The sequence below is a fragment of the Meles meles genome, chromosome 2, assembly GCF_922984935.1.
Source record: "Meles meles chromosome 2, mMelMel3.1 paternal haplotype, whole genome shotgun sequence".
Lineage (NCBI taxonomy): Eukaryota > Metazoa > Chordata > Mammalia > Carnivora > Mustelidae > Meles > Meles meles.
The window spans coordinates 33,737,200-33,754,933 of record NC_060067.1 but is presented as its reverse complement, the minus strand read 5'-3'; the positions used below and the strand labels follow the sequence as shown (position 1 = coordinate 33,754,933).

Genomic DNA, 17,734 nt, shown 5'->3' with positions numbered 1-17,734 from the left:
GGACCCGTGTCTCCTGCGGTGGCTGTCTGTCTGGCACCGGAAGACTCTGTGGCCTTTTATCGAAGCCCAGGGCTCAATTGCAAAGGGAGGGAAAGGATTAACTTCACCTCTTCCTTTTCCCCCACAACACAACCACACTACATCTAATTCCGAAATATTCTGAACCAAAGCTCTGGTCTATCTGGGAAAGCTTTTAAATCAAAGAATGGAAGGATAATAAATTTCTGATCTGGCAATTCTGAACACTAGCTTTTGTTTTTGTTTCGCACGTGTACTAGTGAACAAGAGGGTGGTAGTCTTCACTATTTCCTTCTTTTTAAGTCACCTGCCAAATTGGGTGGTTCAAAGCCACTGAGTCAGAAAAAGAACAAACTTTCTATTTACATTTAGATGTCAGCCTTAAAAATTTTAAGGTAAAAATTTTAATGTGTTATATACATCCTATTTTGAACACACTATATTAGTATAAGTAGGACATGTATGTAATTAACCAATAAATGTGTCCATTGGTGGACATATGCTCAAAAATTTTTGTCAGTAAGCTGCATGAAGGAAAGGGTTTGAAGTTACCGTTCTAGCTAATGATCTTACCATCTTTTGTAAGTCACAGACATGTAGGAAATGAATTCAAAAACATAAGCAAAATCGGTTGCTTTTTAAATAGCAAAAAAAAAATGGCTTTGCAGCCCAGAGAAGATCTTGCCATAAAGATGACTTTGCTACTCCACAAATCTAGTGTCTCTAAGAGGCAGGAAATGCCTACTTCGCCGGGGGCACAAATAGTGTGGGATCAGCTTAATTACCGGCCTGTCTTTAATCTATTCTTTTCAGTTTACAGTTGCTTATTAACTTTAAGGAGGAGTCTGCATGCTAAAAAGAGACTATGCCTGTTGAAACTTAACAAGAGCGACAAGAAATTAACGGAACAGAAGAGACCACTTGTTTAGTTCTACTCACATCCCCCCCCTGAAAGCATCATTCCACTTTACTCTCTACTACTAATAAAACACACCTTGCAAAGTCTTTAAAAATACAAAAGCTACTTTTAAAAGAGAGGAACACTTCTTGATGAAAACCCAGGCTCATGGCACTTGGCCTACTGGATTCTCCAATCAAGTCTGGAATCACTTTTACATGGTTAGAGACAACTTTGAACAAGACAGTGGTCTCCAGGCCTACAACCGACTTAAACATAGATAGGACAAGGCTGGGAGTTCATCCTGAAATTTCCATTTTGCACTGGAAGGTGAAGGCCACCCTGTGCGCATGCCTGTTTTTCCCAACTTTTCTCCCTTACTGGCCAAAATGAAAAATAGATACCTACACATGCATGAACGCGCGCGCGCGCGCACACACACACACACAGCTGAGACAATGGAAAGGAAGGATCTGCAGGTGGCTTGCAAGGAAAACGGCACGGTACCTGGGATGCTCTCCAATTTCCGTCTGAGCTCTTCATTTTCTTGTTGCAGGGAAATAACCTCCTGCTCCAGCTCCTGGCACCTCGGACAGTAGCCTTCCTCTTCCTCCTCTTCCTCCTCCTCTGGCAGTGTGGAAGAGGATGGGTGACCGTGGGATTCAGAGGTCGCCGGGGAGGTCCAGCCACCTAGTGTGTGCACGGGGGAGGTTGACAGAGGATCCACGTCGGCCAGGTGGCCGTACTCACTGACCGATGAGGTGTTTGGAGTCGGGAAACTCCCTGAGAGCAGGTAATTTTGTAGGGAGTCAGTGAAAACCCTCAAAAAGGCAGAAGTCTGTTGTTTCCTTTGCATATATTGCATGTCTACGTCTACATTATCAGAGGTCTGACTGTGGACCCCTTTCCCGATGGGACACTGCTCCTGTCTTTCGGTATAACTCGAACCTTCCTGCTTTACGCAAGAAATCATGGATTGGGAATGGTTGGAGTCCAGAAGCTTTCCTCCACAATTTAAGAGATTAAGAACTCGACTGCATTGCTGGGCAAAGGCATCCAAGATCATTCGACTCTCTGAAACACATGAAAAGACACATCAGAGACGGATAGCCAAAGATGAGGGGGTAAGTGAGGGCCTCAGTGTTGAACATACCATTCAAAAATGTTAAAAATATGTATTTCTACTTTCCATCCCAAACTAAGGGGACGAGATAGGATGCATTAGATTCCTGTCATTCTGCAACCAGAGGGGTGCCTGAGGAGTTTCCCCCACCCCCTCCCTCTGGAAAATGGCAAGACTTTGACTTTGGGCACCGCATAGAGATTTCCATCACTGTGGCATTAACTGGCCTGCACAGGTCTGAACCCACACCTTTGGCTTCATTAATATCCTTACTCTAATGAATCGAGCCAGTCACTGCCAACTCAATTCCTCATTGATAGGAGGGCTTACAGCAATCATTACTTCTATTTCTGGAGTGCCCTCATGCCCTTGCTATTAATCAGCTGATACGGTCCCTGCCGAGAGTACGTTGCTCCCAGATGCAAACTGGAGAAGAAAGATAAGTCCTTTTGAAGAGCTCACTAGACATCTAAGGAAAAACAAAGAGTGGCCTATAAGGCAAACGATGACAAGCCGGAAAGCAAAACTGTGTTAGCCAACATCTGTGTTCACTACGCTTTCTTGTCATTTATCTGTGAACTTGGATTTCTCGTCAAGGCCCATGTTTCGGCCAATCTAGGCCAATCTCTGTAAGTATCATGTGGAAAGCAGCAGTGTCTCTCCTTAGAGCCTCTTCCATTAGACTGTTAAAATGGCATGTGTCAAGAGTGATGGTTAGTTCATAGAAATGTATTGTCAATCAATGAAAAGTAAAAACCAAGTGGAAAGCAATCAGTTTAGGAAAAACAAGCAAAACCCCCTCAAACCGTGAAAACATGTTTTCATGTTGTCTAAGGGTCTTGAAAATTTATCCTAAAGGCAAATGTCACAAGGTACATTCTCTTCTTTCCGGACCACCACCCAGAATGGACTATTATTTATAAATACAGAGAGAAGCTTTATAAGGCTTACGTCGAGGTGGTGGATGCCTCTCATCTCCTCTCCTCCCTACCTAGAATAATGGCCACAAAATATTGCAGATTTTAGATGCCAGCAACTATTTATGATAGAAATTTAACTAGCTACTTGCTGTCTCTGAACATGTCGATCAGCTGAATTTGGGGAGGAATAAACTTGAAAAATGAAAAAGGTGAGATGTTTGAGGGCTTCTATGGGGATAGCAAAATATTTACTGAATATATGCAGTGCCTCTTGTAAATAAATAGGTCTTACTTGAGAGCATTTCATATCCTTGGCTGGGGGGCTAGAGCACTCTGGGCAGGCTACAAGTCCACAAGGCTGTTTTCTTTCTGGCACAGTGCTTTCCCACTCTTAGGACCAATAATACCCTTAGACACAGGCAGGGGGGCCCCTACCCTAACCGTCCTCCTCCAGCCCACCCTCTCCCCATGGTGAGGTACCCAAGATCCAGGAATTCCTTACTCAAACTGCTTCGAGGGCCTGTGTTGGACTCTTCCCTGAGCCATTCTCCCAAAGACAGACCATGGTGCCAGAGCCTGGAAGTTTGGACTGGGGCATCCATTCCTGTGTATGTGAGGTTCCTCCTAGTGGAAGATGAAGCTGGGGGTGGGGAGAGAAGGCCATGGGCTGGCTGAAAACTCCAAAGTCAAATCTGGTCATTAAGAAGGTGTATTTATCAGGATAGGTGGATGGAACATATTTTATTTAACAGTTAGTTAATTATTTAGATATATGGTATGTAGGCCTGAATTTGCACTCTTGTCCTAAATCCCACAAATATTAGGTACAGGTCTGTTTTTTACACAATGGTTTTTGAGTCCTGAAGAAAGAACCAGATGTCAGGTACAGTTTCAGGCTAGAACTGACTGATGGGCTGGGAACTTCGTTGAAGCAGCAGCAAGGATAAAGTCCACTCGCTCTCTGGGAGAAAAAGGGATGTGGATACGCGCAGCATGTTTGCACATGGAAACACTGGAACTGATGCCTCTGCCCCCTGCCAGGTGGAAGGGAAGAACTGTGCCCACGACTTAAACCAAAAAGTAATGGGGGAAGACCTCAGCTTTGTGGGTGTTATTTCTTTACATTGACCCAAACCAGATAAACAAAGTAAATGGTTGAACCATACAAGTGGGAAGACTTAAGATGATGTTGCATTCGCATTTTCACTTCTGGGTTTTTGTTCTTTTATTAGTAAAATCAAAGGATGATATTGATTGGGAATTTTCAATTCCAGCACACTAGCAGTTGCCATTCATTTTAATCCTATAATCCCATTCTAGACCTGAAGTTGTATTTACTGTTTGCATTTTAATCAGCACAGTCCCCAATGATTTACATCCTATACACTTCTAACATAACCTTGATGAAAGGAGCAAAATATGAAAAGAAAGGCTAAAACAGAAGCGCCTATAAAGGATTGCTTGAGTATATTTGTTCCATGTCCTAAAGCACACTCAGTAGCTTTCATCATATTGATAAATCACATTAGGGTATACATTTCAAGGGGAAAAAAACCCTGACTTGGTGATAAGCGTGATTTGTTTTTTTTTTAATTGAAGGATAAACTCGTAATATGCTGAGAAAAAAATCATTATGTAATATGCTACATTATGAAGATAATGTATTAAAGTGCTCTCAGAATATCAGAGAGTAGCTACAACCATAAAACAGTTCTTGCCTTCAGTTTTTTAAAAATGCTTCATTCTGAATTTGTTCTGAGAACTGACAGATGCAAAAATAGCAACCATAAGCCTTAAAGTTGAATTTCTCTTCTTTTTGGTAACTTAAAACATTGAAATAGTGTTTTCACATCAATACGTGGAAGAATATGATGAAAAATATTACTATTACACTTGGCAGAAAACAGCACATCTTTCTACTTACTCCATATTGCAGCCAGCAATACTTTAGCTTTCCAGACAGAATATAATTAGAAATGCAAGTACTGTGCAATGCCCATTACGCTAAGAAATGGAGAAAAGTTCTGTTTTCATACGAACACAATCGAATGGTCACTGACCCATGATTCTTAATTGAGCAAAGTGTGAACATGTATTTTGATTTTTTTTAACTGTTTTTCCCCCCTAGTTACAGAATGCTCCATGCAAGCAATGGCAAGGAAGTACAAAGTCAACAGTTTACAAAGGGGCTTTAAAACTACCTACTTTATTCCTAAGTTCTTTAAAAGTAAACACTGCAAAATGTTAATAAATCACAGTCAGGAAGCACTGTAAAGTGACCACTTGTAATTTATTTTGCTCTGCTGTGCAATCTGTTGGGATAATATCATGTTGCAAATTGTGCCTAGTCTGATTCCAAAATCTGAACCCGTGATTATTTTTTTAATTAAAAAATTCATTTCTAGAAATTCTTCTAAATTTAAGTGGTTTAATCCATCCTAAATCTGATAAGTGAATAAGGGATGGGAACTCAGCAATCAAACACAGACGCCTTTTTTTAATGTCCTTCTCTGTAAGTAAAGCCTTGAATGGAATTTGTCCATCACAGTCTATACCCAAGAGTATTCTGTTACCATGAAGGAGATCACAGTCGTCGAGATTAGTGGTAACCTTTTGATTTTAGCCCAGTGAAGGGTGAAATACATTAATATGAAAAATGCAGAAGCAGAAAAAAATTTTTGTGATCTACTATCACGTATCCATACGTTTTATCTACCAAAAGGATTTCCAGCTAGTTCAAAATAGATGATTTCCTTAAAACATTAATATAACTTCTGAAGAGAGGACTTCATGGCATAGAAAATAGAAGTTAGAAAATGAAAGCATCTTTGGGAGTATCACCCTTGTCTTAAATCAATGAACTATGTCTTTTTAAAAAAGGCCAATTTTTTTTCATAATGGCAAACATCAACACAGCAAAACAGGATGCAATTTTTCTAAATAAATAAATCAATGATGTGTCAAAAATTAACAGATGAGTTAATATACTCGGTGCTATCAAAACCAGATGGTGCTTCCTAATATTCATCCTGCTCAGTCAATCCCTGAATATTTTCTGGACCATCGGTATATAAAATAGGATGCTGCTATTTGTGATGGCAAACAAAAGCAATCATGCCTGCCAAGCACATACTATAACAGGCAGCATTTCAGCTCTGCTAGACAGAAAGTAATTAGAATGCTTTTAATGTCCAAAAGAATGATGCTGATAGGCTGCCACAGATGTGTAGATTTATGAATATTTATATGGTGGTTTATAGCTGACACTTTTATCAGTTGAAGAAGATAAAATATCTGCCTGACTCAAAAGCTTGACAGTCAGGTTAATAAAATCTCATTAAAGAGAATGACCTATGCAATTATATAGGATTTATTGTAATTCATTTTTGATTGTACTCTGCTTAAAGATGCAATTTCCCATTTCCTGATGCCAAATTTAGGCTGCATATCAAGATCTACGTGGGTTTTAACTCTAAGCCTCCCACAGAGGAAAAATATGCTCTTAAAACCATGGTATATTACCCCTTTTAAGGAAAATTATACTCTTCATGAGATTTTATAAGAATGCTGAAAAATCTATTTTTAATCACATATTTCTCCTCTCAATGGTTTATGGCTCTTAATGGCAAATAAGATGCACTTCAGCCTTTTCATCTTTTCCCTGCATTTACTCTGGACACTCAGCTATCTCTCTTCTATCCCTGACTCGATTCATCACATGGATGTCTTGACTATTTTCCGTTTACCGGCTAGCTGGAGAGGCTGCAAAACACTTTCGTGAGGGTGCAACAAGCAACTTACCACCTCCCCAGCCCCCTCCCCAATATGCTTAAATGGTGTCTGTCTGTGCACACATGCTCATTGGTTCAAAGTGGAACCACTAGTTCCTCAAAGAGCCAATCAGCTCTTCAGGTGACTGTCCCTCTGATGGCCACTCACATCTCTGTGCCTGTTAAGAGATGGCTTTGTCCATCAATGATTAATATTAGGACCATAATTCATGACGTCTAGTACCATGGCTTTTTTTTTTCTTCCCTGCCAGACCATTTTCCTCACTGCAAGGAAGAAACCTACCATCCAATTCCCATCTTTCCAACAAGCACATGGCATCCTGTACTTGGTGCCATCAAGCTTACCTCTCTATGACCTTAAAAAAAAAAAAAAGGGAGCAGCAACAGCAGCCTTGAGAATAAAAGGAAATAAAAAATACAGGGAGTTTGATGGGGCATCAGACAAAGCCCCCTTTCACTCTTAGATGCAATAACGTTGTGATGTCCACCTGGCAAAATTAACTAGGAAGAAACACTGAAAGAGAACATTCACAACAAGGTGAAAAGGAAAAACAAACTCCTTGTGAATGAAAGACAGCAAGGACACTGTCAGAGTAAGAGGGAGCATGGAAAGGACAGCAAGTGGCTGGTATAGAAAAGAGAAATGCAGAAAAAGCCAGGTTAAAACTATGGATGAAAAATGGAAATGAGGGGCCAGATTTATAGTGTATAAAAGAAAGCAAAACGTTGATTAAAGACTTAGCAGGCAGATAAAAAGGGGGGAAAACTCCCCAGTGAACGTGGAGGAACTAAGGTTATGCAAAGGGATAGGCAAAACATAGAAAAGGGGAAAAGAACCCAAACGGGGAGAAACACCATATAAAACAAAGATGAAGCAGAACAAGGGAATAAACATGGGCATGAATGAAGAGAAGAGTCCAAATCGAGAGAGAGAGAACACAAACCTTACTCAAAGGGAAGAACACAAAAGAGTAATAAGGGACAAAATGGAAGTGGGTGGGTAGCCTGACAATAATATAAAAACACAACACAGTATCAGGTCAACAGCAACTGGGGAAAAAAAAAGAAAAAAAAACCCAACAACAAACCACCCCACAAACAATAAGAACCCCTACATAAGAACCCCACTCGAAGCCGTCAAACATCTCCAAATCAGTGAGAGATGTGACAGACAAGTCTTCACTATTACCTGTAATTAGATTTTCTTTCTCAAAACCAATCCTTCATGCGTCAAAATATTGACAAACAACAGAACATTAGCTCAGGCATCTATAACTCATTTAGAGACAATGCTCATATTTTCATCAGGACAAAAGCCTTGGATTCACCGATATGCCGAATTTGGAGGGCTCTAAAATGGCATAAAAGGCCCAGAGCAGGAACTTTTCGTTCTCAGGAGCGATCTAAACGCGGCTCCGCGCCCCGAGGGAGCACAGAGTGCCCTTGGGCACAGGCCCCAAGCTCTGGCCTTTCTACTAGCCCACCTCCCCGGAGCCTAACCCGAAGGAGAGCAGCCTTTTCCGAGGGGGCCTCCTGTAGGCTCCCCGCGGAGAGGAACCTCCGTGCCCTGGGGTGGGTGCTCCCCACCAGGCATTTCGTCAGAGCTGGGGCCCAGATGCCCCGGAGGCGCCGTGCAGCCCCATCACTCCTGGCGCGGGGGGGGGGGGGGGGGGGGGCTTGGGCGGCGGGTCCCAAGCGCCCGGGGGAGGGGTGTCCCTGAACTGGGGCGGAGGGGAGAGGAGGGGCGGGACGTCCCTCTCCCTAAAGTCCGCCGCAGGGGCTAGCGCCCAGCGCCAGGTCCAGCCGCCTGGCCGCTGTAGAGGAGCCCGCTCTCTGGTCCCCACGGGCCGGGGCTCCGGGGCGGGTGGGGAAAGAGGGCCGGCGAGCAGGGACCGGGCGCGCACGGGAAACACAAGCGCACAGAAGAAGAAAAGGGAGCCCCAGAGCCAGCCGAGTGGACCGCGGCAGAGTAAGAGTACATCAAAGAGGTGGTAAAAAAGAGGATCGGAAGGTAAGGAAGGAGAGAGAGAAGGAAAAACCAGCGGAGAAGAGAGGTAAAGGAAAAGTGGAAGGAAAAAGTGCAGCCGCCGAGGTAAAGGGAGGGTGTCCCCAAGCGCCGCCCGAGCAGCGCCTGCCTCGCCCCGAGCGGCCGCGGCCGCCACCCTGGGGTGTCCGGCGCGCGACCTCGGCGCCGAGGCTGCCTCCCCGACCCCTCCCCTTAGGGACCCCGGCCGCGGACCGCCCCCATCCCGCATCCTGGGCGCCACGCCGGATTCGAGCGCGGAGCCACCTGTTAGGAGGCGCGCGCGCCGTCGGAAGCTCCGCACGCGCGGCGGCGGCGCGGAATCCTCTAGAAGTTGCCGCCGGTGCGTGGAGGCCTCCGGGCTGTGCTCCGACGCCCCGACTCTCTCTCAGCCCGGACTGCGCTCGCCCGGCTCCCGTCGCGCCCCTCCTGCTGGGCCCGGCGCGCGCGAAACGGCGTCCGCCATGCCCAGCTTCTGGTTCCCGGGCCCCCACCCCTCCCCGCGGCCGGGAGGGAAGGAAAGTTGCGCCCAGGAGTTGGTCGGTACCTGCACTGAGCTCCAGGCTGGCGCCGTCGCTGCCCGCGCTGCTGCTGCCCGTGGCGGCCGCCGACCCCGGGCCATACCTGACGACGGCGGCGAAGGACGAGGATGAGGAGGCGGCGGGGGCCGCCGGCGGCGGCGCCGGAGTCCTCAGGTGGCCCTGGGACGCGGCGGGCGTGCAGGATGGAGACGACGACGAGGCGGCGGCGGCGGCCCGGCCGGGCCCGGGAGGGTAGGAGCTCTGCGCCTGGAACTGCTGCTGCGGCGGCGGCGGCGGCGGCGGCTCGCTGCTGCTGATGGAGACGGCGGCGTGCGGCGCGAAGGGCGGCGGGGGTGGCGGGGGCGGCGGCGGCCGGACGTGCGGCAGCTCCACCAGGGTGGGTCTGTCGTAGCGCTTGGCCAGCGCCGGTCTCTTGCTGGGGAACGTCTTGAGGACGCTGTAGGGGCTGCGCTGCTTGTAGATTTTGGGGACGCTGGGCCCCTCCTCCGCCGACTGCATCTCCTCCTCCATCCTGCGCCTCGGGGCCGGTCCCCGGTCGCACGCCCCCTCCCCGCCGGGCGCCGGGCTCCGAGGGTGCCTCCGCCTCCCGCCCGCCGGCTCTGCCCGAGTGCGCGCGTGTGGGAGGGTGTGTGCCTGTGCCTGGGCCGCCGCCGCCGCCACCGCCGCCTGTCGCTGAGGCTGGCATCGCTGAGCCCCCGCGCGGGGGGCTGCCGCCCGAACGCTGATTGACAGGCCGCCTCGCCAATGCCTGGAGGGAGAAAGGAGGTAAAGAGCAAGTGTTTAGGGTAATATCTGCTAATGATAATGGGGGCGGGGGCGGGGCCTGGCGGCGCCGCCGCCGCCCGTGGGGTCCGCGCGCCGGGTGTGCGCCTCCGACGGGGGGAGGGAAGGGAAGAGCCGGATCCCGAGGGCGCGCGGGTAAACAGGGCGAGGTCCCGGCCAGCGCGAGACTTTGGAGCTCCAGGTGCGGACTTGGAGGTTTTGCCGTTGCTGGCGGGGTTCAGCTTCGGAAACGAGCTCCTGGCGCCCCCTACGTGACCTTAAACTCTCGGGGTTGCACAGAGGGACTGGAGTAGTTGGAGTGGGGTGTGTGTGCCTTGGGAAGGTACTGCAGCCAGTTCTACCCCTCGGGAAATCCTCCCCCGCCCTTTTGAAAAGAACATCTTGAAGGATTTGACCTAGGGTCGCTTCGCGTTGTGCGCCTCTCAGGGTCGGCTCACACCCAGCGCTTGACCTTTGAGCTCATGCAGATCACAAGACATAACATACGGGATCTCGGACTTATACATTATTTTTTTAATTTCCAGTAGGGGCCCAGAGAATGTAACAGAATCATTTACCCCATTCTACAGATGAGTAAACAGAGGCCCCGCGAGGTAATTAACCAAAGCCAGACACTCAGGTGTGTGGCCGAGTGCAGACACGCATCCAGATAATTTGAATTCATATCCTCACTTCTCATAGCACATAGACTCTGTGCAATTGAGGGAAAAATCTGACCCGATACTTCCCTTTGGGATGGTGATTAGATGCTTTCAACAATGTCATTTGATATGTACGTAAATGTGAGAAGCAGGGTGGCCCGCTCTATCGCCCAGCGAGCTTCTCACTGCATCTGGGGCCATCAGGCCATTGTTTCTGGAGGACACATAATTCCAGTAATTGATTGAATGAAAGACGAGCTTTTGTGGTTTGGAGGAGGATCTCTATGGAGTAGAGTTGTCTTCAAATCTTGAGGAGTGCCCTGGCTTCTCCCAGAGGCTCCTTGGAGCAATCATCCCTCTCTCCTAGGCCTGCACAGGTGCCTGCATACTCCCTCCCAGAACTGGTTTCCAGCCTGTCAGTCTTCATTCTCCAGGTTAGGAATCTGAGTGCATCTCCTCCTTGATGTGTGACCCTCCTCTCTCCACTCTGAAGTTACATTCCTTTTCGGAGTTTCCTTTCAGTCTTGGAAAGGTGACCCATTTTCTTCTGGGTGTTCAGTCCTTGGCCTCTTATTTCCCATATCTCCCTTACCCTGGACGCCTTCTCTCTCTTGGCTGGTTCAGCTTCTGTGCTCCTCCACCCAGGATAGTCTCCCTCTCTCCTGCAGCTTCTTCAGATCATGCTGTGGGTACCCCCCCTTCCATTTATTAGAGATGAAATAAATAATGCCATAAATAAAAGTATTTGGGAGTCCAGGAACTGTCAGAGCTGATTAGGGCATAGAGGACATTTTCTTTCTCATTATGCAAAAGCATTTCATGGGGAAATAAAAGAGGTTTCATTGTAACTCATGCATGTCATATTTCAAGGAATTCAAGATATTAATCATATTTAACATTATTTGCAACGTTTCTCCCTGGCTTCTGAAAACTGCTAAATGAGGACACGTGGACCACTAGGAAAAAGGGAGACAAGCATGAGAGGGACAGTTAAGAAATAATGAAATGCTGGTAAAAGACAGGGAGAGAGAATGAGATGCCAGAGAGATGTTTCTTAGGCACATAAGTGAGAAATGGGGCAGCTTCTTCTGAGATGTGAGACAGCTGAAATTGAATGATATACTGGAGGAAATAAATGATAACAAACCTCCCCACACTTTTTTTTCCTATAAAGCAGTTCTGAATTTTGCATAGAAATGTTTACCTCCCACTTTACTCCCAGATAATTTGCCAGTAAGTCCTGGCATTTGAAAAGAAATTTGGGGTAGTGGCAGTGTTTATGTGGGGTGGCTTAGAGGGGAGAAATTCTTGAATCCTTCTACTGAAGAAGTAATTTCCTATACCTGAGAGCTTTGTCTTATGATTATGTATTTTTATTTTTATCATCCTTGCCAACCACTTAAACATCTTAAGAGACTGAAAACAGTACTTCTGTTGTTATATTTTACCAACTAAAAGGACCTGCCATCTTATACATCACAAAGTGGTCATTTCTATAAAACTAGTGGTTTAGCTTTAAAAGGCAAGGTGGGGGGCAGGAGTCCTAATGGAAAAATATTAGAAATTTAGAAATTATCAACTTACAGATCCTCATGCTAATAGTCACCTACATCTGGGGCCAGAGAAAAATGAAGTGCTTAATAATCACTCTTGAGAAAATAAAATGGGCATTTATTCCAAGTTTGGAGTTGGACTCAATTTTAAACTTGTAACTGACCGTTAATCCCTGCCTGGGATTGTACTTAGCTGAGTATTGTACAGAAATGTAATGTAGGGAGGTGTTTATAAAATCACTGGTAGCACTTTGTAAGCATCTTTCTGTAAGTTATAGTCTAAATTATCAGATGGTGACTTTGCTGATATCTTCTTTTTAGGGTCTCATGGGGACTGATAAGATGGCAATTATACCCATGCTTTAAATCTCCTTAGATATTTACTCTTCTCACACAAAAAAATAGTGAACTTTTTAAAGCCAAATGGCTCTTTATGGACAGGGTGGTTTTTGATTGGCAGCATGTCAATTCCTTGAGCCATCCAGAATATAGCTTTTAAATAATAAGTCAGCCATGGGAAATGCTTTTTATTGCACCAATTTCAATGATATTTAATGAGCTTCTGATTGACTGTTTGATCTCCCAATGTTTTGTGCTACTTTTAATTCATTTCGTATAATAGAAAAAAAGTAATTGGAATAAAATTTTGTGACAAGATAATGACCTTCCACTTTGAAATTAAATGTCTGATTAGCTTCAACATTTTAATGCTGAGATGATATTGTGGCAGGAACAAGAGTGTGCATACCATCATTTGGTGGGAAAGGGCTGAGGATACTCCTTTGCTTTTCCCACTGCATGACAGAGACGGTGAAGTGGCCACAGAATCATAGAATCGTAGTACTAGAAGAGGCCTTCCTGGTCTTTTATTCTTGTGACTGAGCCTATGCCTATAGCTTTTCTATGGCATTGCTAAGTGGTTGTACATACCATGCCTAAATACTTCTGGTGCTGGGGACCTCACTACTTCTGGAAACATCATTCACCCAAGGATTTGCTTGTTGGTTGGTTGATTTTTTTGAAGTAAGCTCTATGCCCAGCATGGGGGGTTGAACTCACGACCCCAAGATTGCATGCTCTACCAACTGAGCCAGCCAGATGCCCTTCACCCAAGTATTTATTCAACAGATATTTATTGAGTGCCTACTATGTGCTAGGTACCTTTCTACGCATTGGGGGATATAATGGAGGCAGGTCCCAGGATCCTACTATTATAGAATTGGGGTGGGCACGTAATAAATAAGCTGGAAAGTAACCAAACTGTATATTACATTCACATAATATAATAAGTAAATACGTTATACATGTATACTCATATAGTTAACAGTATACTAATGTAATAAATACAACATATAAAACATATGTAATACTTAATACTATTATTGATCATATTTTAGGTAGAAATAAGTATGATAGAAAATAGGATGGGGATGATAGCTTTTTTTTTTTTTTTTAAGATTTATTTATTTATTTATTTGACAGAGATCACAAGTAGGGAGAGAAACAGGCAGAGAGAGAGAGGAAGGGAATCAGGCTCCCTGCTGAGCAGAGAGCCCATGCGGGGCTCCATCCCAGGACCCTGGGATCATGACCTGAGTTGAAGGCAGAGTCTTTAACCCACTGAGCCACCCAGGCGCTCCGGGGATGTTACTTTTGATAGGATGGTTTGAGAAGACCTCTCTGAGGTGGACCACTTGAGCTGGGTGTTCACTGGTGTGAAAGAGCTATCCACGAGAAGAGGGCTCCGGGCTGAGGACAACCAGTGCAGGAGCCATCAGGTAGGAACAAGTTGTATGTTCTCAGGGAGATGAAGCCAGGACGAGTAGTCAGAGGGTCCAGACAAGGGGCAGAGCGAGGAGATGTGGCCCTGGGGCAGGGTGGGCCCAGCATGTGCTGTGTTTTGTACACCTTGGGAAATGTTTGGCATTCATTTGAAATGCCATGGGAAGCTTGGAAGCGGTGAAGATGGGGAGTGGCACAGCCTGATTGACGTTCTTAAGAGCTAATTTTCAGAAAAGGTAAAATTATGACTCTCTTAGGTACGCAGAAAAAAAAACAAAAACAGATGTTAACAATTTTTTTTAACTTGTTCGATGCTCTCTTAGTATTCAAAGGAAAAGTCAGAAAAGCGCAAATTGATATGGAATAAAGGAATGTTGAATTGAACGTGGAAAGGGTTTTTCCATGCACAGACTGGATTTCCATGGGGAGGTGCAGACAGGACAGTTTGCATATCTGTCAGTTATCTAAACTTTCAAAGTTATAAAAGTTGTTCAAATGAAAGAACAGAATCAGATACCTTGGAAGGGTGTGTATGTGGAGACAAGGCACAGTTACTCACCAAAAGACAATTTATTTTCTATAATGCTTTTTTAAAAAAACACTTTGTTTTGTAGAATTTGTAGATTTGCAAATTCCTTCACTCCACTCCAGGACATTGCAAAGATCATACAGAAAGGTCCTGCATACCTTCATTCATTTCTTCCAAATGGTATATTTTATGTAACTATAGTTGTAGAGAAATAGGATCATGCAATATGTGATTTTTTGAGATTTTCCTCTTAGTTAAATGGCCTTGAGATCTATCCACGTTGAGTGTACCATTAGTTTCTTCCTTTTTATTGCTGAGTCGTATTCTGCACGCATTATGGATGTCCCGCAGTTTGTTTAATCGTTCACCGATGGTAGGATATTCTGATTGTTTTCAGTTTGGGACTCTTACAAACAAGGCTGCCCTGAGAATTCATGAAAAAACACAGGTTTTTGTGTGGATGTAAATTTTATTTTGGGAGGAGTAAATGTCCAGGAGTGGATTGCCGGGTCAGCATACAATGTTTTAAAAGATTCATTCTGCGTTATGGACAATGGACTGTGGAGAATCAGACTGGCAGCAGGAAGACAAGCTATTTTCCAAGCTGAGTGACCCTTTTAAAATATAATCATGTCTATCCACTCGCTTTATTGTCTTTCTCCTCTGTAGAGTAAAATCCAGAGTCTATGCAATTGCCTACTCATGATCTATGACCATCCCCTGCCTGTTGGACCTCATTCCTTCTACTCTCCCCCACTCACTCCACTCCAGCCTCACTGGTCTTGAAGAGGCCTTAATGTCCTGCCTCCAGATTCTTACTCTCCTTCTTTCTTCTGCTTCAAGTGTTCTTTCCCTGGAGGTCTGCATCATTCCCTATCTTCTCTCCTTTCTGTCTTAGCTCTAGTGTCTCTTTTTTGGCGAGGACCCCCCTGATCACTCCGTTTCTATTGCAACCCAGGCCCCCCCGACAGTCCCCATCTCCTTTCCCCTCTAGTACCTGGCACCATCTGCCATGTTGTATGTCGTACTTGTATGTTGTTTGTTTCCCCTGGCCAGAATGGGGGCTCCTTTGCGGGGGGGATTTTTGTCCTTCTGTTCTGCTCCCTACCGAGTCCTCAGCATCTAGAATCGTGCCTAGTGCAGAATAGAGGTTTGATGAACATTTGGTGAGTACACGGATGACTTTAGGAGGCTCTGGTAGTAGTTTAGATGGGAGCTGAGATGAGTGGGCTGGTGCAGTGGCAATGAGGTTGGAAGAAAGTTAGACATATGCACAACATAGTTAGGAGGGGGCCCATTCTGTTTTATACAGCTCCGAACGGCGGAAACGTGTTCTTTACCTTGAACCCAAATTTGCTCCTTCCAGCTGCTGGCCGTTGGGCTATTCAGAGGAAGTCTAATCCCCTCCCTTTCCTTCCTGTGACGGCTTCTAGGACCTTTTTAGAATGGACACATTGTTTTAAAAACTAGAAAAGAACAGTCATCTTTGATCTAATTATTGTTTTTCTCGCTAACTGGATTCCATATGTTTATTAGGACTCTTAGTAGCCAGTGACAGAAACCGAATGCAAATGGAGTAGGCATAAAAATGCTTTTGGCTCCCATGACCTTGAAGATGAGCGGTATATCTGGTGAAGGGCAGGCATGGATGCTGCTATGGTGTTATTAGGAATCTAGCTCTCTCCTTTTCTCACCTCTGATTTTCATTGTGTGTGTTTGTTCTCTGGCAGGCTCTTCCTTCACAGTGTTCACCTGGCCACCAGCAGTGGTCACCTGTGTGGAAAGAGAGCACCACTTTCCCATCGGCTCCAGCAAAAGTACCAGAATTGGCTCTCATTGTCTAACTGGGTCAGGATAACGGGTTAGGCCACTTGTTCATTGACCCTTCCACTGGTAGGAGATGTTGGGGCTATTTCCCTTAACGTGAAGGGAACTAAAGGACAAGGATTTGATGAAATGTCCCCAAAGTCACAAAGCAAACCATTGCAGGATTTAACTCAAGTCAGGTTTCTTCTTTTGAATCAAAGGTGCAAATATACCTTGTCAAGCTTAGTAAATTTAATCTTTGATTCTCCATTCTTCACTTTGAGCCAGTTTCTAAGAGAATATTTCTCTCAAAGAACTGAAAGCACCCTGGACAGAAGTATGAGCTTGAGAAGTTCATGAGAACAAAGTTGGATATTAAAAGCCAGGAGAGAAAATGGTGGCAAGAAAAAAGTCATTCAGTGAAAGTTGAGGAGATGTGGTAACAAGTGAGTCAGATGGTGGGTTTGGTTTCTGAGAAGAGTCGGCAGGATCCTTCATTTCTCTTATGAATATTGTACTGCAACAGGACAATATTGTTCATCCTCTTACTCCAGAGTACCACAGGAGGACCAGCTTCCATGAAGAGTTTCTGGAATGAGCCAATCTCTGGAGGTTTTCTGACTTCACACATTAGAGAGTTTACTGGGATTTCCACAAGTGAATCCATGCCAGATGTCCCCAACCGAGAAAGAAGCTGGATTTGACTAATGCCCTTGATTGTTCGGAGCATATCGTATTGTTCACAAAACTTCTGTAAGTACCCATTTCTGAAAAACAATAGAAATATGTGTTGGCTGTAAAAATTATGATAATTTTCTAACTTATTTCGGTAGTGTCCAGACAGCTGGGCTTTCGGGATTTCTTTTCTAGGCTAAGAGAAGGGAAAGTTTTGGTTTTTGTTCCTCTTCTTTTGTCTTCAAAAGGCAGCTGGTAATAAACTTCATGTGTTGCCTGAAGATCAGCAATGACCCTTAAATCTACTCTTTTCAGGTTCAAACTTCTGGGTCTTTCCCCCCACTATAGACAGCATCGAAGGTGAATGATTACAGAATCATAGACTTTTCTTTTCTGCAAGAGATGACGTTTATTTCCTAGGGCTGTCATAACCAAGTACCACCAACTTAAGCCACAGGGAGTTACTGCCTCACAGTTCTGGAGGCCAGAAGTCCAAGGGCCCGGTGTCAGCCCGATCAGTTCCTTCTGAGCGCTGGGAAGAAGAGTCTGTCCCATGACCTCCCTTAGCATCTGGTGGCTGGTTTGCTGGCCATCTCTCGTGTTCCCTGGCTTGCGGAAGCACCGCCCCCACCTCTGCCTTCAACTGCACA

At 45.3% G+C, this 17,734-nt stretch overlaps 1 protein-coding gene across 2 annotated transcripts in view; it reads right to left on the bottom strand.

Moving 5' to 3' along the window:
- The window catches only part of BEND4 (BEN domain containing 4), a 31,780-nt gene extending 21,709 nt beyond the window's left edge, over positions 1-10,071 (bottom strand). For both annotated transcript variants that reach the window (XM_045997803.1, XM_045997804.1), the window contains exons 1-2: positions 9,321-10,071; positions 1,424-1,990 (exon numbers count right to left, since the gene is read on the bottom strand). In XM_045997803.1, the coding sequence (XP_045853759.1) occupies positions 1,424-1,990; positions 9,321-9,825 (1,072 nt within the window). In that variant the 5' untranslated portion in view covers positions 9,826-10,071. The remainder of the gene's footprint in view (positions 1-1,423; positions 1,991-9,320) is intronic.
- Between the last annotated feature and the right edge of the window lie 7,663 nt (positions 10,072-17,734).